Genomic DNA, 24,214 nt, shown 5'->3' with positions numbered 1-24,214 from the left:
GGCTGGCAGGGGGGCAGTAGGGGATGAGCAGGCCAGTGGGGAGGCAGTGGGAGTGAGAAGGCCAGTGGGGTGGCAATTGAGGGTAAGCAGTTTGGCAGGCAGAGTGGTTAGGGGCGATCAGGCAGGCAGATGTGCCATTAGGATCTAGCAGTCCTGGATTGCGAGAGGGATGTCTACTGTTTCAGGTCCGATTCCTGTGTGAGGGGTTCCAGATTGGAGAGGGTGCAGGCTGGGCTGAGGGACACCCCCTGTGTGCACGAATTTTATAGACTGGGCCACTAGTTTTATTATGATGACAATTAGACATTAATGAATTCCTAACACTAATTTTAGGGTAACTGTGACCTATATTGAGCTGTGTTTTCAGGTAGCTAAGAAGAGATTCACGTGTAGGTGACTCATAATGGCAGTTAAATGCCACACTTTTAATTATTTTCAACCGTAAGAGTTAGAAATAGTATAATGCAACAAACTGATTGCAGTGAGGGTGAAATGAATCTCATGGAAATAGTACCATATTTATCTTTCAAATGGCTTTGTGAGGTATGAAAGACTACTAGGAAACTTGTTTATTTTTGGTTTATCTTTCATTACAGAGTCACAGAGTTTCAGATCTGAAATGTAATTTGTAATTTTGCTTTCTGTTTTTCCACACTGTATTTCATATTCCATAAAAATAAATATTTTCAAGTTCAGATAGATATTCTGTGAATTGTAAACATAAGACGTTTGTTGTATTTTGTGCTTAAAATACAATTAGGAAGGCCCCTTTATAAGAAATATCTCTTGTCTTTCACATTGCCTTGGAATCCATTGCTTTAGCCAGATTATTATGATCTCTGAATGCATAGTAATCTGGCCACTCAATATATATATATTAGAGGCCCAGTGCATGAATTTGTGCATGGGTGGGTCTGGCCAGCCTGGCCAGGGGGAAGGGACATGGGCTGGCTTGCCTGCTGGTCGAACTCCTGGTCAAGGGGACAATTTGCATACTTACGTCCCAGAAAGGTAAGTATCACATGATCTCACTCATTTGTAGATTACAATGAACAACATTAACCAATGAACAAAAACAGATCCAGAGACAGAGAAGCATCAATCAGATGCTCAAATCTCAGAGATCATATGTTCAGAGATCATAATAATCTGGCCACTCAGTATATGTGTGCAATTCATGTATTTTTTTTTTTCTTTCTTCATTGATTAAGGCATTACATATGGGTCCTTACCAGCCCATTGTCCCCCCACATCCTTCCTCCCTCCCTCATGCCCTCACCCCCCTGGTATCTATGTCCATTGGTTAACTTATATGCTTACATACAAGACTTTTGGTTGATATGTTCCCTCTTACCCCCACCTTCCCCTACCTTCGCTCTGAGATTTGAGCATGTCATCTGCGAATAATGCCAATTTTATGTCTTCTTTCCTATTGGATACCTTTTATTTCTTCTTCTTGTCTAATTGCTATAGCTAGCACTTCCTGTACTATGTCAAACAGGAGTGGTGAAAGTGGGCATTCCTGTCTTGTTCCTGTTCCTAGATGAAATGGTTTTAGTTTATTTCCATTGAGTATGATGTTGTCTGTGGGTTTGTCATATTTGGCTTTTATTATGTAGAGGTATGATCTGTCTATTTCCACATTTCTCAGTGGTTTATCAAGAAAGGGTGTTGGATTTTGTCAAATACTTTTTCTGCATCAATTTATATGACTGTGTTTTTTATCTCTCAATTTGTTTATGTGATGTATCACATTTATTGATTTGTGGATATTGTTTCATCCTTGCATCCCCAGGATAAATCCTACTTGGTCATGGTGTATGGTCTTTCTGATGTACTGCTGAATCCAATTTTCTAGAATTAAACTTCTTTCCATTCCTTTATGGCCTGATATTTTTCTGTTGAGAAATCACTTGATAATGTAATGGGAGATCCCTTGTACATAATTTTCCGTCTCTCTCTTGCAGTCTTTAAGATTCTCTCTTTGTCCTAATGTTTCCCATCATAATTACGATGTGTCTTGGTGTGGGTCTCTTCGGGTTCATTTTGTTTGGGACTCTGTGCTTGTGTGATTTTTTTCTTCCCCACATTTGGGAAGATTTCTGTCATTATTTCTTCAAATAGCTTTTCTAACCCTTGTTCCTCTTCCTATTGTTCTGACACCCCTATTATTCTTATGTTGCTTCATTTCATGTTGTCCCAAAGCTCTCATAGATTCTCTTCTAGTCTTTTAATTTTTTTCTCTAATTGCAGTTCAGTTTGTGTGTGTTTTTCCCCCCTGTCTTCTAATTTGCTAATTCGGTCTTCCTCTTCTCCTTGTTTACTGTTGAAACTTTCCATGGTGTTTTTTATTGCAGCCATATCAATTCTTTATTTCTTCTTTATTCTTACATAAGTTGTTGACTTTTTCATCCATCTGGTTTATGAACTGTATGACCCTTATTCTGAATTCTTTTTCTGACATTGCATGCCTTCATTTCACTTAGCTCTTTTTCTCACAATTCCTCTTGTGTTTCCTTTGGGGGTTTCTTTGTCTCCCCATTTTTGCTCTCACCAAAGCATCTAGGGGTTGGGTCCGGTGGGTGCTGCTCTGCTGGTGGCATCGGCTTCTCAGGCTGTGGCTGCTCCTTGGAAAATCGCTACTGTGGTGGCTGTTCTTCAGTTGGTGGTGACTCCTCTGTTGGGCGCTGCTAGCATGGCTGCTTGTGGGAACCCCTTTCACGTCCAGCGTGGTTCAGGGTTCAGGTTCAGGGTTCTGGTTCTGGAGAAGGCCACACACAATGAAAGAGAATAAAAAAATATTAATTTGGGAAATGGGGGCCAGGCGGAAGCCCAAATCTAGTGGGAGGACTAAGCTTTGCTTTGGCCTTGCAATCCTTTTTATTCAGGTTTGGGATACACCCATTGCCCTTAGGCAGGCAATTCCAGTAACAGGCAGATTATCTTATCAGTAAGGATTTACATGATTATTTGGTGGGGAAGTTGCTTCAGCCACCATTGTCTCAATTTGATAGGGAGTGGTTGGCTCTGACCTTTCAGAGGTTCAAGTTTGACCAGCCTTCTGAGTTCCTTGTTAACACCTTTCTAATTAGTGAGACAATGGTTGGTTTCCCTGCAGCTGCTGGCAGTTATGATGTCTCCTCTGGTGAGGGTGGGCTATTTGCCTGGCTGTTGCTCCTCAAAAGGGCCGGCAGCTCACAGGGTTGCTGCTCCTCAAACTGGGGCTGTGTGTGTGCCTGTGGCTTCTCAGACAGGGCAGGCTGCTAACATGGCTGCTGGTCCTCAGACCGGGCGGGCTTCTTACACAGCTGCTGCTTCTCGGACAGTGGTGGGCTGTGTGCCTGGTTGCTGCTCCTCGGATGGGGGGCGGGCTTCTTGTGGGGCTGCTGCTCCTTGGACGGGGGTGGTCTGTTTGTGCTGTTGGTGCTTGTGTGGTTAAGATGCCCTGGGCTAAGGCGTTGGGCCGGCCAGAGGGGAGCACGCTTCGGAACTCACAGAACCTGTGCATGTGTGCATGTGTGCATGTGCTAGGGCATGGCTATTGAGTTCTGGTGGTGTCTGAGGGCATTCTAGGTGGAGGTGAGGCTGGGCTCCATCATGGCTCCTCTCCCTTTCAAGAAGGCATAGCCTCTACGGTAGTGCTGGCCACACCTGGACTGTTTATAATGGTAGTGTAAGCTGCCTGGCTAGGTGAGCCGGGTCTGCCTGCCCCCGAAGGTCCTGCGGGATGTAACTGTCCCTCACTCCGCACGCGCGCGCGCGCGCGCACACACACACACACACACACACCCGACACGCCTACACACTCCCCTTTTGCACCCTCCCTCACTCACGTGCTCTCCCTCATTGCTGCCTGCTTTTTGCCTCTGTAGTTGGGTTGGAGTGTTATTGACCTATTTGTGGATGGAGTCTCCTCTCTGGGTGTCTGGTTATGTGCCTCAGTTTCTACCACATTGACCAAACAGGAAAAAATGCAACTTGCTAAGACATGACACAAAGGAACAAAACAAGAATGTACTCATGACACTGATAACCCCAATATAAGTGACCACCAGTGAAAAGAGAATTAGGGGAGAGAAAAGAGAGCACAAATGATATCAAGGAGAGAAAAAGTCATAACAGAAAAAAGAAAAAGAAAAAAAAGGAAGAAAGAGGAAAAAAAACCCTATAATAGTAAAAGCATAATATGCTAATTAGACCAGACAGCTGAATGACCTCTGGATGTCATTCCAAATGTCCTTCTGGATGAAGTTATGGTGGCAGGGGCAGAGGCAGTTAGGGGTGATCAGTCTGGCAGGCAAACAGTTAGGGTCGATTAGGCAGGCAGAGTGGTTAGCAGCAATCAGTCAGGCAGGTGAGTGGTTAGGGGTGATCAGGCAAGGTAGTTGAACAGTTAGGGGTTATCAGGCAAGCAGCTGAGTGGTTATGGACATCAGGCAGGCAGAGTGGTTAGGGTCAATCAGGAAGGCAGACAGATGGTTAGGGGCTATCAGGCAAGCAGGTGAGCAGTTAGGGGTGATCAGATAGGCAGGCAGAGGTATTAGGGGTGATCACACAGATATGTGAGTGGTTAGGGGTGATCAGATAGGCAGGCAGGAAAGTGGTTAGGAGCCAGCGGTCCCAGATTGCAGTCAGGGTACAGGCTGGGCTGATGAACCCCTTCCCCAGCACAAATTTCATATATCAGGACTTTATTATATATATATGGAGAAAACACCACAGAAGAAACAGATTAAAAAAAATGCAAATAACAAACACCCAGTAAAGAGTGTGGGGGCAGAATCTGTAGAGGCTGAGCTTATATTCAGAAAGAAAGTTAAGGAATTGGATGAATAAGGGGAGGACCTCAGTTCAGTATAGAGGAAGAAGGAAGAGAATGAGTGGGTAAGAAGAAAGAGAGAAAGAAAGAAGAAAAAAACAAATTAGTTAAAAATAGGATAAAATAGCCGAAACCGGTTTGGCTCAATGGATAGAGCGTCGGCTTGGGGACTGAAGGACCTGGGTTTGATTCCGGTCAAGGGCATGTGCCTTGGTTGCGGGCGCATCCCCGGTGGAGGGTGTGCAAGAGGCAGCTAATCGATGACTCTCTCTCATCGATGTTTCTAACTCTCTATCTCTCTCCCTTCCTCTCTGTACAAAATCAATAAAATATATTAAAAATAAAAAAATAAAAATAGGATAAAATAAAATAAAAATAGAAATAGGCAAAACTAAAACCATTTCCCCTAAGAACAGGAACAAGACAGGGATGCCCACTCTCACCACTCCTGTTCAACATAGTACTGGAAGTATTAGCCATTGTGATTAGACAACAAGAAGAAATAAAAGGCATCCAAATTGGAAGAGAAGTAAAACTGTCTTTATTCGAGACATGATATTGTACATAAAAAACCCTAAAGACTCCATCAAAAAACTATTAGACTTAATAAATGAATTCAACAATATAGCAGGATACAAAATTAATGCCAAGAAATCTATGGCATTGCTATACAACAATAGTGAACTTACAGAAAGAGAGACTAAAAAAGCAATCCAATTTACCATCACACCAAAAAAATAAAGATACCTAGGAATAAACTTAACTAAGGAGGTAAAAGACCATATGCAAAAAACTACAGGACACTAAAAAAAAAAAAAAAAAAAAAAGAGAGAGAGAGAGAGAGAGAGAGAGAGAGAGAGAGAGAGGAAGACATAAATATAAATAGATGGAAGAGCATACCATGTTTATGGATTGGTAGAATCAACGTCATTAAAATGTCCATACTACCCAAAGCAATCTATAGATTCAACGCAACCCCTATTAAAATACTAATGGCATATAGAACGAACTCACCAAAAATTCATCTGGAATAAAAAATACCCTGAATAGTTGCAGCAATCCTAAGAAAAATGAACAAAGTAGGAGGGTTCTTAATACTAGATATCAAGCTGTATTACAAAGCCACTGTTCTCAAAACAGATTGCACTGGCATAGGAATAGACATATAGATTAATGGAATAGAATAGAGATCCCAGAAATAGACCCAAACCACTATGCCCAATTAATATTTGACTAAGGAGGCATGAACATACAATGGAGTAAAGATAGTCTCTTCAATAAATGGTGTTGGGAAAATTGGACAGATACTTGCAAAAAACTGAAACTAGACCACCAACTTACACCATACACAAAAATAAACTCAAAATGGATAACAGACTTAAACATAAGATGGGAAACCATAAAAATCCTAGAGGTATCCATGGGCAGCAAAATCTCAGACATACGCCGAAGGAACTTCTTCACTGATACTGCTCCTAGGGCAATGGAATCTAAAGAGAAAATAAACAAATGGGACTACATAAAAATAAAAGGCTTTTTTACAGCAAAAGAAACCATCAACAAAACAAAAAAGCCCACTACATGGGAGAACCTATTTGCCAATGTTATCACCAATAAGAGTTTAATCTCCAACATTTACAGGGAACTCATACAACTTAACAAAAGGAAGATAAACAATCCAATAAAAAAGTGGGCAACAGACCTAAATAGGCACTTTTCAAAAGAAGACAGAAGGAAGGCCAAGAAACATATGTAAACATGCTCAAAGCCACTAATTATCCGAGAGATGCAATTCTACAATGTAGTAGTACCATCTCACACCTGTCAGAATGGCTGTCATCAACAAATAAACATAAGACAAGTGATGGTGAGGATGCAGAGAAAAAGGAACCCTCGTGCACTGCTGGTGGTAATGAAGACTGGTGCAGCCACTGTGGAGAGCAGTATGGAGTTTCCTCCAAAAACTAAAACTGGAACTCCCATTTGAGCCAGTGATTCCACTTCTAGGAATATATCCCAAGAAACTAGAAACATCAATCAGAAAGAATATATGCACCCCTGTGTTCATAGAAGCACAATTACATAAGCACCCCTATGTTCATAGCAGCACAACTCACCATAGCTAAGTTTTGGAAACAGCCTAAGTGCCCACCAGCAGATGAGTGGATTAGAAAACTCTGGTGTATCTACACAATGGCATACTATGCTGTGCTAAAAACGAAGGAGTTCCTACCATTTGCAGCAACATAGATGGAACTGGAGAACATTATGCTAAGTGAAATAAGTCAGAGAAAGATAAATATCACATGATCTCACTCATCTATGGGAAATAATGAACAACATAAACTAATGATCAAAAACAGATCCAGAGACAGTGAAGCATCCATCAAACTGTTAAACCTCAGAGGGAAGGTAGGAGAGGGTGGGGAATAAGGGGAAAAGATCAAGCAAAGGACTTGTATGCATGTATATAAGCCTAACCAGTGGACACAGACACCAGACACCAGGGGGGTGAGGGCATGAGTGGGGTAGGGGATGGTTTGGGAAGGTAATGGGGGGATAATGACAAATATGTAATACCTTAATCAATAAAGAAATTTTAAAAAGATAAATACATTTAGCCCATTAAAAAAAGAAAAAATAGAAATAGAATGATGAAAAATAATACAAGAAAAAATAAAAATAAAGAAATATAAAAAAATAAATATAGAAAACGGTAAAAGACAACGAAGTAATAATAAAATAAAATTAAGTAAAATTAAAATTAAAATTAAAAAGTGAGGTGTCATTGCTTTCTGCTGAGTGTTATGTCCCATGGGGGCTGGTTTAAGATCCTACTCTTCTGTACTGTCTGCCACTTCTCAGTTCCCTTTTAGATTATTGAAGTTCCAGGTAGTCCATTGCTCCTCTGTTTGTGTCTGTCTCCACAGCCTTGACTGCCAGCAGGCAGGACCCATCTTCCCACTCAGCCTTAATCTTTCAAGCTCTCAAGCAGCTGTTTCTGACAGGGCTATAGTTGGGAGATTGCCTTATGGCGTTTGGGGACTAAATAACCAATCTTCAGGCCAGTCTACGTCTCTCAGGGACTATTTAAAAAAATTTTTGTATCCTTTGTACCACTTGGGGTGTAGTCTGGGTGTGGCGGTATTGTTTGCCTGGAGACTGCAAGGCGGTGCTATCTCTTCAGGAGAAAATGGGTGCCCAGGTCCCACTAGTCAGGTATGTCCCAGTGCCAGACTCACAGCCACCTCTCCCCAAGCTGCTCCTCTCCTCAGACTCTACAGGTCTGCACCCTGGCCTTGGGTGAGTGTTTATATTTGAAAGGTCCTATGAACTGGGTTTAGCGAAAAGCAAAGACCAAAGAGGGTAAAGAGCTGCGCCCCTGCGAGCCCCTCTCCCTCTGGCCCAGCGTGGCTTGGGCAGTTGTTCAGGCTGCCCTTTCATGGCTGTGGGCTTCGATCTATAATTTCCTGTCACCCAGCCCTGTGGACTTCGCTTCCACAGTGAGATGTTATGCCTGTCCCAAGGGACACAGCATTGGTGCTGTGCAGTTTCCCTCTGACCCTCGGGCTCAGAGGTCTCGCAGCTCTCTCCAGCCCAGATCCCTGATTTTACCATCTCCAGGTGTCCTTTGCCCTTCCCAGCTGCGAATTGTCTCACCAGCTGTGTCTCCTTTGCCAATTTGGGGTGGATGTTATTCGATTTAGTTGCTCCTTCTATCTACTCCAGGACAAGGCTCAGGACACATCTGCCTCTTCTGCTGCCATTTTGTCTCCTCCATGTATTTTGTTTTAAAATTAAATTTATTGTGGGTGATGTTGATTAATAGCTTTCTATAACTTTTAGCTGTACAATTTATAAGGTCATCCACATACTCCACTGTGTACCCCACCCAAAGTCTTGTCTCCCTTCATCACTATGTATTTGTCATGTCTTCTTTGTGGTTTTTAAAAAATACACATTTTTATTGATTTCAGAGAGGAAAGAATAGGGAGAAAGAGATAGAAACATCAATGATGAGAAAGAATCATTGATTGGCTGCCTCCTGCATGCCCCACACTAGGAACTGAGCCTGCAACTGGACATGACTTCCTGGTTCATAGGTGATTGCTCAACCACTGAGCCACATTACCAGGCTGTCATGTCTTCTTTTCGTTGTAACACAGTCTGTTTTGTGAGAGCTGAAAAATTAATTATTTAAAAACCCATATAATTTATTTTTTATCAGTCACATGAGACTAACTATAGGCCAATGTTATTCTAAGTTGTAAGTTTTTCAATAGTTGAAGCGTTTTTTAGAAAACAACTGAATATTTGGTATACATTAATGCAAGGTTTTTATAAAGTCTAGTACTTTGTCACAAAACTTAGAAGCCTGATGCACCAAAATTCATGCAAGGGGGCTCGGCCCTCGCAGCCCTGGCTTAGTCCAGAAGGTGGTTTGGCTGTCTGGTCTAACTAGCATATTATACTTTTATTATTATTAAATTGAAAACATGGTTAAGCATGAGTAATATTAGCATTGTCCCAAATGTCCTGTTGTGTAATCATATTTAAACAACAATATAGTTAGAGACATTGAAGCTGTTGTTGTATAGCCATAAAATCCTGGATTTATGCCCAGAATAGGTAGTTATTCTTAGTGAGGTAAGTAAGCAGAAAGAAGGAAATAAAAGGTAATTATGTTGATTTGTTTTTGGGATATAATATTCCATGATTATTTAAAATCAAGAATATTTTTGGAATCTGCATTTTTTTCAGAATATTGTGTTATCTTAATTGCTTAAGTATCCCCATGAGGCATAGATAACTATAGCAATAATAGATACTTTGTTTAAGCAAAAATATTTGAGATATGAGTAGGCTATTTTATTGTCCCAGATGGAGCTCTCTATACAGTAGAGAGGGGATAATGTTCTGTATAAACCAATCAACTTAGCACCTCATACTCTTTATTTTGAGGAACATAAGACCATTCTCTGAATAGAATTTTTTTTTTTTAATCTATGCCCACACACAAATATATAATTTCACATTTATCAACTGGGAGTAAAACTGGATATTTTTCTCTCCAATTATATTCTTTTAGATTAATTAGAATATGTACACTAGTTATGTCCTATCACTTCTCAGCATATTTATGTACATATCAGCCTTTTATTTTTAAAATGTTATGTGTCACGTTGATAAGTATTTTTGTATCATTATTATAAAAGTCAATTCTTTTTGGCAGTGGTTCTAAAAGACACTTTCTTAATGAGTGTGAGATTATCCCAACTGGGAGCTCACCTCAGTCCTCTTTGAAACTTCTAGTGATGCTGAAACTCAGGGCAGTGCTCTGTGCTTGACCTGCCCTTCACCTTCTCCCTGTTGTCTTGTAGGCATTCTGGAATTTATCAGTATAGCCGTGGGCCTTGTCAGCATTCGAGGCGTGGACAGTGGACTCTACCTCGGCATGAATGAGAAGGGGGAGCTGTACGGATCAGTAAGTATTGTGAGAGGCTTCACAGCCTTTATGTCTCACAGTGGCTTGAATGCACTTTCTCTAGGTTGTAATAGCCTAGAGCCGTGGTCGGCAAACAGCAGCTTGCGAGCCACATGTGGCTCTTTGGCTCCTTGAGTGTGGCTCTTCCACAAAATACCACGGCCTGGGTGAGTCTATTTTGAAGAAATGGTATTAGAAGAAGTTTAAGTTTAAAAATTTTGGCTCTCAAAAGAAATTTCAATTGTTGTACTGTTGATATTTGGCTCTGTTGACTAATGAGTTTGCCAACCACTGGCCTAGAGAAAACCGAGTCTGTTGGGAAGGAGAGTGTGAACTCTTTCACTTTTTGGGGGCAAATCATATTGTTTTTATTAATAGATATTATCCCTGGGTCTTCAGTAGACCAAAGTTTCTAAGAAATGTTTTATCATATGCCAAACCATTTTCATATCAAATACATAAAAATTTATGTGTGAAAAAATGTCCCTCCCTCAATTTTTTTTCACCTTTAGGCATATAATGTGAATTTATGTCAGTCACAGTTGAACTCAATATAATGCTTTTTGTGTGTAGGATACAATCTGACCTTCATTGGATGGCAGAGACTATGGTTTGTCACAATGATCTCCAAACTTTTCAAATCATGTACCACCACCAAAAATGTTTTTTGTGTATGGATTTCAATAATGCATATTAAATTATTTCAAAACTAGAGGCTGGATGCATGAAATTTACGCAAGGGGCTCGGCCCTGGCAGCCACAGTGGCTGCTCCTTACTTCGTCCAGAAGGTTGTCTGGAAGGTGGTTTGGCTGTCTGGTCTAATTATCATATTACACTTTTATTATTATAGATTATAAATATTAGATATAGTTCATAGGTGTTAGTTTATAAAACATGAATTAAGGTAAACATTTTTCAAGGATGCAGTGACTGAGTCAACACAAATAGAGTCTGGACTATTTATCCCCTGCTCCGGGGACCGACCACCTTGCATACCCTGTCAGAGCCCCTTCCCCTTAGAGAGATGACTCATCTTTCAGATGAAATGGCTGTGTGACAGCCCCTGCGGTTTGCTGTTTGACAAGGAACAGATGGAACTTTGTGTTCAGCACAGGAGCCTCCCATTTGTTGTCTGGGCTCAGCCTTGTCTCTCCTTCTGGATTCTTTGGGTGGCTTTCTTTCCTCTCAGTCAGCTGCCCTCCTGCCTGTGTGGCTCCCTCTGTAGCACAGACTGGGGACAGAACGAGGGCTCAGTGAAGACCAGGGACTGGAGTATCTGAAAAGGTGGCCAGAGGCAGAAAGTTGAAGAATCCCATTGTACCAGGTTTTCTGTGACTTCTAGCTGCTTTATTTAGAGCTTCTGGAGCCCCTGAGCAGGGATAAGAATGGACTTCTCACCTCCACTACCCCACAGCCATAGGACTAGTTGACAGTCCTTATCACAGCAAAGGGGTCAATCCCAAAAAAGCAAAAAAAAAAAAAAGCTCTTCTTCCATGTTTGAGAAATGCATACCTTCTCATGTGTGTCTCCAGGCTTGGAGGAAAGTGTGACAAGGAACACTTTTCCATACAGTGATTTTCCTTTGTGGAAAAGTATCTTAAATGGCTTCTGTGCATTCTACCACTCTCATCTCTAGTTCATTCTCACCAGGAATGGGAGAATTACCTCCAAAACCCAGAGATGAATATCCTTCTCAGCTCAGACCCCTTCCAATGCTTGCCTTTAAAGGCCAGTCCCCACATTCTTTAGCGATACCATCAATATTATCACAAACACTATGCCAGTCCCATCTCTTGCCCTCTTGCCCCGTGTATTTTGAGTTTTCCACTTACTGTTCTAATTTGTATGTGTGGTTAACTCCTTTCTCTGGCATGTCTTTCTCTGCTCTATCTGATGAAGCTGCATTCTTTCTTTAAGATTCAATGAAAATATTGCCTCTTTTATAAAAACCTTCACTACACCTCTAACTTGAACCCCAGTTATTTGGTTAGCAGTTCTGGTGTTTTCCTTTGGGCCTCTGTACCACTGTTTATATTTCCATGGCCACTCAAGTACAGTATGATATTCAGTGTTAATTGTATTTCTGTATTCCCTAATGTTGCCTAACACATAGCTATGGCCCTTGTACATGATAAGGTGCTCAATATATGAATATTGGATTGAAATGAATGAAACATTGTGATTCTTTTTATGCTTCATTCACCATATGGTGTGGACCTCATTGTGTGGCTAGTGTGTACTTAGTACTCTGCTGGAAGGAAGAATTGCTATCTTCCATTGCCATGCTGGATCAGAGGTGATAATGTGTCCACCCCCAGGGGGATATGGCTGAGCCTGGAGACAAAGAAAATGTAGTGATGGGAGCACGGGAACAGAAATCAGGAGACCTGGGCTCTTATTCTGTCTCTGCCATTAGTGAGGTGCTGGCCCTCACTCCCATATATAAAACAAAAAACATGACTTAGCTGTTTGGAACGTCTCTTCCTACTCTGCATCTCAAGAGTTTATGGTTTGGCTTTTTCAGGTTCACTCATGAGTCTGACCTGCGATGTTTTCTGTGCACATGAAATGTTCGTGTAGTGAGCTCCTTTCCCTCCTACACACAGAGCTGGGAGGAAAACTCCCTGGGCAGCCAGGTTGTTTTTCCAGGGACTGTACCTGATGCAGGTAAAGGGTAGAGAGAGGGTGACAGCAATGCTTCTCTGTGGCCAGGGACCACATTGTCTATTGGCCTTGTGGTCATAACTCTTGGGAATGAGGAATGACCCAGACAGCTCATTTCATTGTGATAAGATTCAGAGAAGGAAAGGAAAGAAACAGGCAATGATTCTACATTAAACTAAAAATTGTGAAGTTGTGTAAAGCTCAGTTAACTAAAGTGGAGTTTTTATTTCTAAATACCAAGGAAACTTTGAAAAGAAGTTTACCTTATTAAAGAAGGTAAAGAGATTTGGAAAAATAGCAGACACTTGTATAAAGTAAATGAATGTGTAAATGTAGCAGAAATTAATTAAAAATATATCTTGGAAATTGGGATTGTTTCTCTTTTTATCTATGTAGTTCTTTTCTTTTCAAGTTTATGGGAATGGATTTAAAAGGTCAGAAGTGAATGGGATGATATTGCTTCAGAATAATGTACATCTAGGATTCTGGTTTCCTATTAGAAGGTGGAAGTAGGAAAAAGTATATTTCTGTGTATCATGGTGTGCGGTTTGAGGAAACCTGAATAATTCTAGTTCTGAGGTGGAATTAGATTATTTTATTATATGTTAGTCATTCATTCACTCATTTGCTAAATTATTCACAAACATTTGTACCTATTATGTTCTAAGTGCATAATACTGCAACAAATATCTTAAAACCTGATAGGATTATAAGTAGTTCAGTGCAATGTGAAATGCACAATATTAGAGAAATGCAGGGGTGTCTTGGGTGCCCAGAAGAGTATTTGAGGAAATTGAGTAGTTCCATTTAAACTGGATTTTGAGGGATGAATAGGAGTCTCAGAAAAGGACTGACAGACAATTTAGGGCACATAAGCCTTCAACTGTAAAGATTAGGATTTCCTGTGTCGGTGAAGTTTAAGAGAGAGTGTTAATTTCTCTCTCTCTCTCTCTCTCTCTCTCTCTCTCTCTCACACACACACACACACACCCACACTCATACACTCATACTCATACCTGGCCAGAAGATTAAAATATTAGAGTATGTTTACATTTGCCACTTTTGTTCTTATTAAAGAGACCATAAGTGAGGCTCAAATAGTTATTTTTAGGGTCTTACCCCAAATTATCTGAATGTTCTCAAGATACTTGACTGTGATAAATATCTCATTATAAAAGAATTTTAATAAAAATTAATTTTTTTAAAAAAAATCTTGCATTTAATGAAAAATATTTGATGTTTTCATTAAAAAAAGGTAGCACAATTACTAAAATTGTGATGATATAGAAAATATAGCATGGATTCTGCAAAAGTGATATAAAAGGACAACACAGATTCCTGGTTTGTATCCCTTTTATAGCTCTTATTTCATTCTGTCCAGAATTTTAATTCCTTCGTCTTTCCCACTGGACTTATGTTTTTTGGAGTCAGAGTCTTTGTATCTATAATCTTTTTGTTTCTTGAAGGCTCAGCAGTGCACATATGTGCGGTTGGCACTTGGTTTCGTGACCCAACTACTCATCCTGTCACAGCCCTCACACAGAGTCTTGCTGCATTTGAATTTAATGTGTTAATACATGACCTAGTATGTGATTGTCCACTTATAGAGTCCAGTTTTTCTATAGGAGTTGTCTTATTTAACTATTAAAACTGAAGGCAAAAGAAGTTGAGTGACTTGCTCAAAGCCCAGAATTCATAGGTGGTACAGTAGGGACTTAAGGTAATTCTTGAAAGGACCTGGCCACCTCCTGACAGACATGTTTGTAAAGTAAGTGTTTACTCACTTTAGGATTTGGTGGTTATATTTCCAGAGATGCAGTTGGGCCCTGTTTATGTGAATTCATGTAATCAATAACTGAGGTTTGGTGGGTTTGCCACGTGTATAGTCTTAGAGAAAAGTAAATCCAGTAGTTGGGGTGGCTGTCTTTACTGAATAAAGAGAGTTACATGAGCCACCAGCTACTAGAGGGGTGTTTTCACAATGTGGGGAGTTGTGAGGGACCCTGGAGAGCCACCTGTTCTAGATCGAAGAACTGTATCCACCCCTTTAAAAGGAAATATATCTCAGATCCTTAGAATCCCATATTGACTTAGATGATTTTATTGTTATTTAAATATGTACATACTTCTTAAACCCCTTTGGGCAATTCAAAACATATATTAAAATCCACACTAAATTATAAGACCAATACAAGCCAAATTGGCATGATTGGTTTAATAAGATGACTGAGGTTAAGATGTTGCTGAATGTTAGGTTGTTGTTACATGGCAGCCCATCTTCTCTTGAACTCAGAATACCTAGCCCCTGGCACCTTGCGAAGACATTTTCCTCTACGTCTTCCTATTCAATAACTGGGAGGCTAGATGATGTCACCTGGTCTTTGCTAATGTTCTTTATATATTATTTCCTTTTCATATTTGACCTGAAAGTAACTTTAAACACAACTGCACTCTTAGATGGCAGTATCTGGTAATACAAGGCCATCTGGAAGGTCTAGAATAGCCTTAAAATAATTCCTTAATTTTTTCATGAAATGAGAAGACAAAGTGAAAATGTTCTTATAGAAAATTTGTGCACCCCCCCAGGATAGTTCCATTGTCTTCCTGGGATCTGCAGATGCCAGTTTTGAAAACATTGTGGTGGTGGGAAGTCCTAGCAAGGAGGGTTTGTGGTGTGCTGAAGGTGGTAGCTTGACTCTGGAGGTTTTGGGGAGGCATTGTTACCATTAGGTGCTCTGCTGTGGCAATTGTGAGAGAAATTTGAACAAGCAGAGTAAGCTCTGTGTTTATGAATCAGGACACCATAACACATAGCATGTACCACCAGACAGCAATTTGTCATGGTGTGTGTTATTTCAGATGAGTTGATGGTAGATGTCCAGTTATGTCCTTTACGTAGAGTCTCCAAAGAATGTAATTCATATAAAGGAAATGGAAAGGGTCATTTGTCTGCTTGAGAGCAGTCATGCTCAGGAAACATTGGTTTTAAACACAGATTTTGGGTGACAGAGCATTGCCTTCTACTGCATATGTTTTCAAAGGATCAAGTAATCTTTGATGGTAAAGAGGGCAGGACTTCAGAAGAATATCTTCTACCATATTATTTGATTTTGTTTCATATAGTGTCCTTATTTTTGAGATGAGAAGAGTGACAGATTAGTGGCTAGTGACTTAATCAAGTTCACCCAGATAGTAAGTGACAAATTATGATTTGAACTTGGGTGAATTAGTAAACCAGGTCCAACATATACTTATAAGAGTGGGCATCCATTTTTGGAAGTAACATTTTTTTTTAACCAGAATTAATCACATATTATAACAGGATTTTAATATTTTCTTCACAGATAATATTTAGAACAATTTTCTTTCTAGTAGCCTAGTTTTTATTGAGTGGTTCATTTATTGGTCCTTAGCATCTCTACTGCTGGCCATTAGTTAGTTGAAGTCATCTTTTAAATAATGTACTTACTATTTAATTTTAGTTAAGTTTATGTTGTTTAGCAGGGTAGCTACATTTACTGATTGAGGCGTGTTTAAAATGTCCGTGTTTAAAATGACCAGAGTTATAGGGCACAGGTCTGTAGGTCTTATAGGCTCTGCAAAGGATTTAGTTTTAATAGCTAACGGCTCTGTAGAGGGCTATCATCTCCTTTCATGCTGAGCACCAGGTAACACGCACAATGATGGTCTTTCTTCAGTCTCAGGAGTTCCCAAGCAGAATCTTCCTCCTGATGGGCACAGTTCTACACGTGATCCTAACTCTTCTTTCTTCCTGCCTTTGGTGTAGTCATTTTCCCTCTTCTACACTGTTGTATGCTGAGAAGTCCCTGTCAGAGTGGTCTGATGAGGAGAGCTGAGAGAATGGTTTGGGGAAGCCCCAAGTCAGGCACAATGAAAGCTGTTTCTTGCAGTGGGAGTTCTGGATTCAGTGGAAGAACTTCCTCTGGACAGTTCTTCATTGCTCCTAATAGAATTCCATTTCATAAAGTGTGAATTCTGCGAAGGTAGGGTTGTGGTCACTTCAGTTTCCCATGGAAACTAAACCATGTCTTTCATGGACTTAAACCATATATTGCATGCAGTTAGCACTTAATAAATATTGAATATGTCACTGTATTGTAAGTGGGATTCCAGATTAGTACCTATTTCTTATTTTCTGTAAAAAGAGGACCATGCAGATTGTGGCTTACAAACACCTAGTTTATGATTTAAGTATTTGAGGCTAGAAGAGGAGACCAGAGTAGTTCCTGATCATTTTGTATATAAGGCTTCCTTTTTGATAAAAAGTGGCAGGGAGTCCCACATGATAGTACTTGTGCTTGTAAATGTCTTTTGATTGAAAAAATACCTTATGACAAAAACTCCTGAGAATTCATTAATGTTTTTAAGTGAACTGGTTATAGAACAGGTCAGACATACATTTGGAAAGAGCAGCATGTCTGTGAGATGATATTTCCTTTATAAAGTTTACTGACTCTGCAGACCCCTGGTTTTCTACCCTGAGCCTTGCTGCATCCAGGACATTGAGTGCATTTCTAAGTTGAGATGTGAGGACCACCAGTAGAATATGACATTGGAGAAAACAAGCCTTGGCTCCCTGCCTCCCACTGCTCCCTGCTTCTGTCCCTTTTGATCTTCTGCATTCCAGAGCTCCTGGGACCATTTTCTTGTTTCTGACAATACAATAAAACTTCCCTTCTATGGACCTACCTTTTAGGGTGCTGCTTTTCTCAGAACAGACTGTAGATCACACAGAGCCTGCACTTGCTCCTCAGCTCAGCCTGTTTCATGGGTCTTTAGTTGCAGAGCTTCCTGCTTTCTGGGAGACCTATCTCCTGCTCCTCCCATTAATGCTATTGGGAGCCTGATCAAGAACCAGGAGATGCTATGTCACTCATTCACGGTCCATTTACATAACCATGTTCTTGTTCACTCACTTGAACACCCAGTCTTTACTTCACTCACACACTCAGTCACTATTCCATTCACACACTCAATAACTCTTCCAGTCACTCACTCAGTCACTCTTCCATACACTCACTTGCACACTCATGCTTGCTTGCTTTCACAAAGTCCACAAGCATTATTGATATCACATTTTACTATCATGTGCCAGGTGCTGGAAATACAGTTGATTCTCATTATTTGTAGATTGCATATTTTCCAATTTATTTACGTAATCCTAAAATTATTCCTCGTGGCACTTCTGTGGTCGCTTGCAAACATTAACAGAGAAGCAAGAAATTAGTTGCCTTGGCCTTGTAAGTCGCCTGGTGGGTACCCTTCCAGCTGAGGCCCATCAAGGCAACCTCTGCCTTCTTGTTCCAGCACTCCCTGTAAGAAGGTGTCCTTTTCAGGATCTAGTTAGTGCCATGTTTTTGACATTTTTGTGTTTTAAAATGCCCCCAAGCATTGCATTGAGTGCTAGTATTCCTGAAAGCAAGGAGGATATGATGTGTCTTATTGGGCAAATGCATGTGTTAGACAAGCTTTGTTCAGGCACAGGTTACAGTGCTATTGGCTGTGAGTTTATTTTTACCAAATCAACAACATTTAACTTAAACAGAAACACACATAAAATAGGGTTATATATTGAATATTGAACAACAATGTTATGCTGAGAGGCTGGCAAGAACCTAACCCTGTGTTTTTCTCAGGAACAAGTGGGTCAGTATTCTTTTTTTTTTTTTTTTGACTTTAACAAATGAACTTTATTAAAAATTTTTAACAGCAAACACTCATAAGCTAAGAACGCAATGTTCAAAAGTGGTTCAGTATTCTATAATTTGGTGTTTATGGCTACTCTGTAGAACAGAACTACCATCTTACTTAATAGAGAAACATGTAAATTTATCATACCTCCACTACAGCCACAGCCAATCAGAGTGAGTATGCAAATTAACCCAACAAAGATGGCGGTTAATTTGCATACATGCATGGGTCCTGGGAACCTCATCGGCCCTCAGCTCACTCCAAGCCTGCCATCAGGGGGAGGCTTTAGGCTTGGGAAGGGGTCAAGTCTGCGATCAAAGATGCCTGGGGAGAACCCCTCCCCAAGCTTAAAGCCTGGGGTGGAGGCTTTGGGCTTGGGAAGGGGCCGAGCCTGCAATTGGAGGGAAGGAGATAAAATCAATGGAAACATATCCTCTGGTGAGGATAAAAAAGAAAATAAAGAAAGAAATGTCATATCCTATGAAAAACACATCTTGATAATGCTTAAAGAAAGTTGACATTTTTTCTGATGAAGGGACTGGAGTCCCTGTTGATGAAAATGTCTTGGTGACTATGGTGGCCGGCAGTGGCTGCAGCAGCGGGGTGATGGGGCTGGCATCTTCCCCTGATCAGCTCGGTTGCCTCCCACAAAGGGAGGCCAGACTGGGGCTTAGGTCCACTCCCACTGGGGAGCGGGCCTAAGCCATCCGTAGAATATCCCCTGAGGGCTCCCAGTATGTGAGAAGGGGCAGGCTGCGCTGAGGCACCCCTCCCCAGTGCACAAATTTCATCCACTGGGCCCCTAATGATAACATAAATTATTGTACCTACAAATGCAAATGGTCCCTCCTCCTGTGGGTGGGTGATCCTAGAACTGATTCAAGAACTTGCAACTTTGTTGGGATGTTAGATAGGCAAACCAAAAATTACAATTTGGTATAATAAATATTATAACAGAATTATTATATAAAAAAAAAAGGCTTGGAGAAGGGAGATAAGTTCTGGGGGTGGAAGAGAATGTCAGGATTATTCACAGAGGAGATATAGGAAAATAGATATTCTAGGAGAGAAGGCAGCTTTGTTGCAGGGTTTGGAAACATGGGATGCTAGATGTCTCCTGAATATGTTGTCTTTACTTCTGGTCCCCTTCTATGGTCCTATCTCTGCTTTCATTTTTCCCAGCTGCTGCTGGAAGCTACATTGCTGACATTGGGAGGGTACCCCCTTGTCATTGTCATTTGCTATCAAGGATGGTGCTGTTAAGTTGCTCTATATCCTGGTTTGGGAGGTGCCCATGAGCCCCAGTGGAGGCAAGTGGGATTAACTGCCCTGGGGGCAGTTTTTGCAGTAGTCTGGCCACCTCATCCCAATCTCCCACAATGCCAGGGACTGATTTATACTTGTGCAAAAATCTCTCATCAATCTGTTGACCTGGTGGCCTCAGCAGCATCCCAACAGGTGCTGAGAAAAACATGGGCATTCCTAACATGCCTGCCACAGATGGCTCTCCTAAGGATGAAAATGTTAAAGCATTAAGTGGGGGAGACACACACAGAGCTATCTTACTTTGCCCTCTCTGTAAATGCTTCAAATCCTGACATAAGTTGATCCCCTCCTTTCTTAATCTCCTTATTGTGTGTGTGCTCTTGTAATTCTTCATTGAAATCCAATGTGATTTGCCTTTCGTTTGTGATGAAGTGATCAAAGCTCAAAGAAGTATTCCAAGAACAGACTTGCAAAGGTCATTCCAAAGATACCCCTGTCCCTGTGGGGTATCCTATGTTTGCTTGATGTACCATGGAGTGATTTTTTTTTTTTTTTGCCTATTCACCTGCCACATTGCACTGTATAGTCTCACATAGTTGCTGTTCACTCTCAGCTCTACGTTTTTTTTCTGTTCTCCTGGTCCTTTCCTTCCCTTCCTTCCTTTTTTCCTTCCTCTCTTTTTCCCTCCCCTTCCTTCCTCCCTCCCTCCCTTTCTCCCTCTTTCCAACCATCTGTTTCCCATATGAATTACTATTTCAGATATTTTTCTCTTGGCTTTTATTGTGTCTCTCCCCCCTTCCCACTTCCTCTATCCTTTTTTATTTTTTTTTATTTTTTATTATTAACTATATTTTATTGATTTTTCACAGAGAGGAAGGGAGAGAGATAGAGAGCTAGAAACATCGATGGGAGAAATATATCGACCAGCCGCCTCCTGCACACCCCACACCAGGGATGTGCCCGCAACCAATGTACATGCCCTTGACCAGAATCGAACCTGGTCAAGGGCATGTACTTCCACTCTATCCACTGAGCCAAACCGGTTTCGGCCAATTGTGATTCTTTTTTTTTTTTTTTTTTTTAGTTGTATTTTATTGAAATTGTTGTGTGCGGCTGCGGTAGGTGTTTAGCTCTGCAGCCATCTTGGATCCTCCTCTTCCTAATGCCCAACTGTAATTCTTATAATTGGTTTGAATATTGGGAAATACTTTTTCATCCAATTTTTCTTTTGAAGTCACTAAATTGCAGAAATTGCAGCAGTGAAATTCATCCTGAGGTCAGATCAACTGGCACCTTTCCGTTCCCAGTTTCCAGCAATTGATGTGAGAATATTTCAGCTGATAGATCGTTTTGCAGCTGGACACGCATATTTGTAGTTAATTTTAATGCCTTTACGTGTCGCCACAAAGTAGAGTATTTCATGCAAGCATTTATTTCATTCGCTGGTGTCGATTGAGGAATTACAGGTAATGTTTGCCTGAAATCTCCTGCTCTGGAGGTTCTCCAAGTTGAGGTAGTTTAATTTTTCGGGCGACACAACACATTTCTTTTGTTTCTGCATTAAATTTCAGAGCCTTGCATTAAGGACACACTTCAGTCACAGTGCCGAGGAGAATATGCCAGCTCAAACTATAATCATCAGCTGGGTTGTACTGGAATGCAAGGCGATGGTAATCGCGTGATTGCTGAGCACGGAGTTGTGTTTGATGCTGATCTGATGTTTCGTGTTGAAGTCTTTCGGGCACTCTCAGCCTGTGGCGTTCATTCTGTTGAGAACGAAGCCGATTTAAAGCTGCAGAACGCGATCGCCGTGCTCGCAACCATGCATCCTCAAGTTTGGCTGCACGTTGCTCTGCAGTTTCCTTGGCACGTTTTTGAGCCATTCTTTGTCTGTTTCGCTCGTTTGCTGATGCCTGTTCTTCCTCAGTTTGATTTGCAATTACTCGTCGCACTGCTTCTGCTCCGCGAGTACGACGACCTAGGTTTGATTTTCTGCGAGGCATTATTTGGATGAACTAAAGCAGATCGATTGCACCAAGGAGCATTTCTTTTTCCGCCTCACGCCCCGCCGCACGTTCTGGCGAAGGCCAGCGCGGCCACTCGACTCGCCCTGTCCATCGGGCACTACTTCCGGGCGAGCCTTCCCACTTCCTCTATCCTTAAGTTGATTTTCAGTTTGCTATATTTTAATGGAGTGGTCAAGCCCATATTTGCATTCTGAACTGGTTGAACTTGGAATTAAAGCGTAGACTTGTGGGAACACAGGCTCAAAATCCTATCTCTATTGCCCACAAGCTGCACAAATTTGGGTAGGCTAGGAGAAGGGGCTGATGAAGCCACATGGCAATGTTGCCATAAGGATAGAGGAGGTGGTATCTATAAAGCAACTAGCATGGTTCTTGGCTCACTATGGCTGCTCGGTATTTCCCACTAAGATCCTTGTAGTTCTCATTAAGTTGTTTGAGCATCTTTATAACCATTACTTAGAACTCTATATCTGATAAATTGCTTGGCTCCATTTTATTTAGCTCTTTTTCTGGAGAATCTTACTTTTCTTTAATTTGGGGGTTGTTTCTTTGTCTCCCCATTTTAGCTGTATCTTTGTGGGCTTTTTTCTTTTTCTTTTGTATTAGATAGCACTGCTATGCTGCTCAGTTTTTGTGGGGTGGCCTTATATAATGTGGGTCCCAATTGTGCAGTCTCCTTGCTCTCCTGAGTTGGATACTCTAGAAATGTCCCTTGTGTGGGCCTTTTTGTTATAATTGGGTCTTGACTGCTGTTGGCCCATTCGTGGGTGGGACTCAGATTGGCTGGCTGAGGCTCAGTCTAACTATTGCATGCAAACTGTTATGCAGGTGCAATCTCTAGGTGTCTTGTTGGGCTCAGTGGCACAATCTTCCTTTTGACCCTTGCTCCAGAAATGTTTCTTGTGGGTTATGTGCACCCCCTATTTAGTTGTGTTATGATGAATGCTGTTGGCCCTTTTGTGGGTGCAGTTATCCCTTCAGGTTGGGTTGCTATCAGGGTAAACTTTGATCATCATGTATGAGATGTTGTGTAGGGGCTGCATACTGAAGTGGAGTTGTTTTCAGCAGGGTCTGGTGCCTGCCAGATTCTTCCTTTGGGTGTGTTGCTTGTGTGGGTGGTTGGGTCAAGCTCTGGTGAGGTCTGAAGCTCACCACTAGGTATGTTGGTTCTAGGTTCATTTGGATGCAGTTCAGGTACAGGTCACTGTCAGACATTGTATATAACCGGTTTTGGGCTACCTGTCTGGAGCTTCCATATTATTCAGTGTTTGTTTCTGCATAAACTGGACCTGGGTGTCTATGGGAGGGGCCAATCTGTGTAGTCGGTTCTGCTTCCTGGAGCTCTGAGCTGGGGTGAGATAAATAAAGCTAGGCCCAGGCTTGGTAGGTTGGGGTAACCAGGTCAGACAAGACAGGGTTAATGGGTCCCCTAGTTTGGGGCAGTGTGGTCTGGCATTCAATGGGGAGAATGTGGCGCCTACTCTAGAAGCATACCATTCACACACTGTGTGGGTCTCCAACTCTGTCTTTCCCAGGAGGAGTGTACCACAGGTTCAGGTTAGCCAGCTGACCTCACTGCAGGAGCAAGATCAGTAGGACAGTACAGGTTCATTGGGACTTAGGCAAACAAATTAAGAAAGCCTTCTTTTGAGGGTGGTACCAACTGTGCCATGAAGCTCTGTAGCCCTACCTGCTCAAGCCCTTCATTGGATCCTCTGAGGTAAATGCACTCTGAATGTCCTAGCTCTGACCAGACCCTCCTTCCCCCTCAAAACTGAGTCTAGCAGGATAGAGCCAGCTGGGCTTTTGAAAACAGATCAAGTCAGTCTTACATTGGTGGTCTTGCTGGCTCTGCAGCCACGCCTTCAGAGATTCCAACTGATCTGCATTCCAAAACTCCGGGCTCCTGTTTGCTCCTGGTTATGCTCCTTGCTCCCTTCCTCCCTAAAGGACTTGGAGGAACAGATCGAGGCACTCCTGTACTGGGGTTGGTACCTACGGCTCTTGGGAGGCAAGATAGCTCTTTATCTTCTTCTAGCTTTGCAGTGCATTGCCAGAGACCCTGACAAAAAGCTTTGAAGGGTCCTGACAAATGCCCCAATTCTTAGTTGCTCCTTTTTCCCCCTGGAAATATGAGCTTTGTAAGATGGAGCCAGCAGGATTTGGGGGTGAAAATCAAATCTGCTCTTTAATTGGGCTGATGTGGGCCTTTGGTCCTTGGGAGGGGAGCTAGTTGCTT

The 24,214-nt window shown here is 41.6% G+C and overlaps 1 protein-coding gene across 8 annotated transcripts in view; it reads left to right on the top strand.

The window, feature by feature from the left end:
* Window positions 1–24,214, top strand: part of FGF9 (fibroblast growth factor 9) — a 188,245-nt gene that overhangs the window by 141,422 nt on the left and 22,609 nt on the right. For all 8 annotated transcript variants that reach the window (XM_084878655.1, XM_084878657.1, XM_084878653.1 and 5 more), the window contains one exon: window positions 10,201–10,304. In XM_084878655.1, coding sequence (XP_084734781.1) covers window positions 10,201–10,304 — 104 coding nt within the window. The remainder of the gene's footprint in view (window positions 1–10,200; window positions 10,305–24,214) is intronic.

Source organism: Pipistrellus hanaki, assembly GCF_964339955.1.
Source record: "Pipistrellus hanaki genome assembly, chromosome: 3".
Classification (NCBI taxonomy): domain Eukaryota; kingdom Metazoa; phylum Chordata; class Mammalia; order Chiroptera; family Vespertilionidae; genus Pipistrellus; species Pipistrellus hanaki.
The sequence above is the reverse complement of the archived record's forward strand: the minus strand, read 5'-3'. Positions and strand labels throughout refer to the sequence as shown.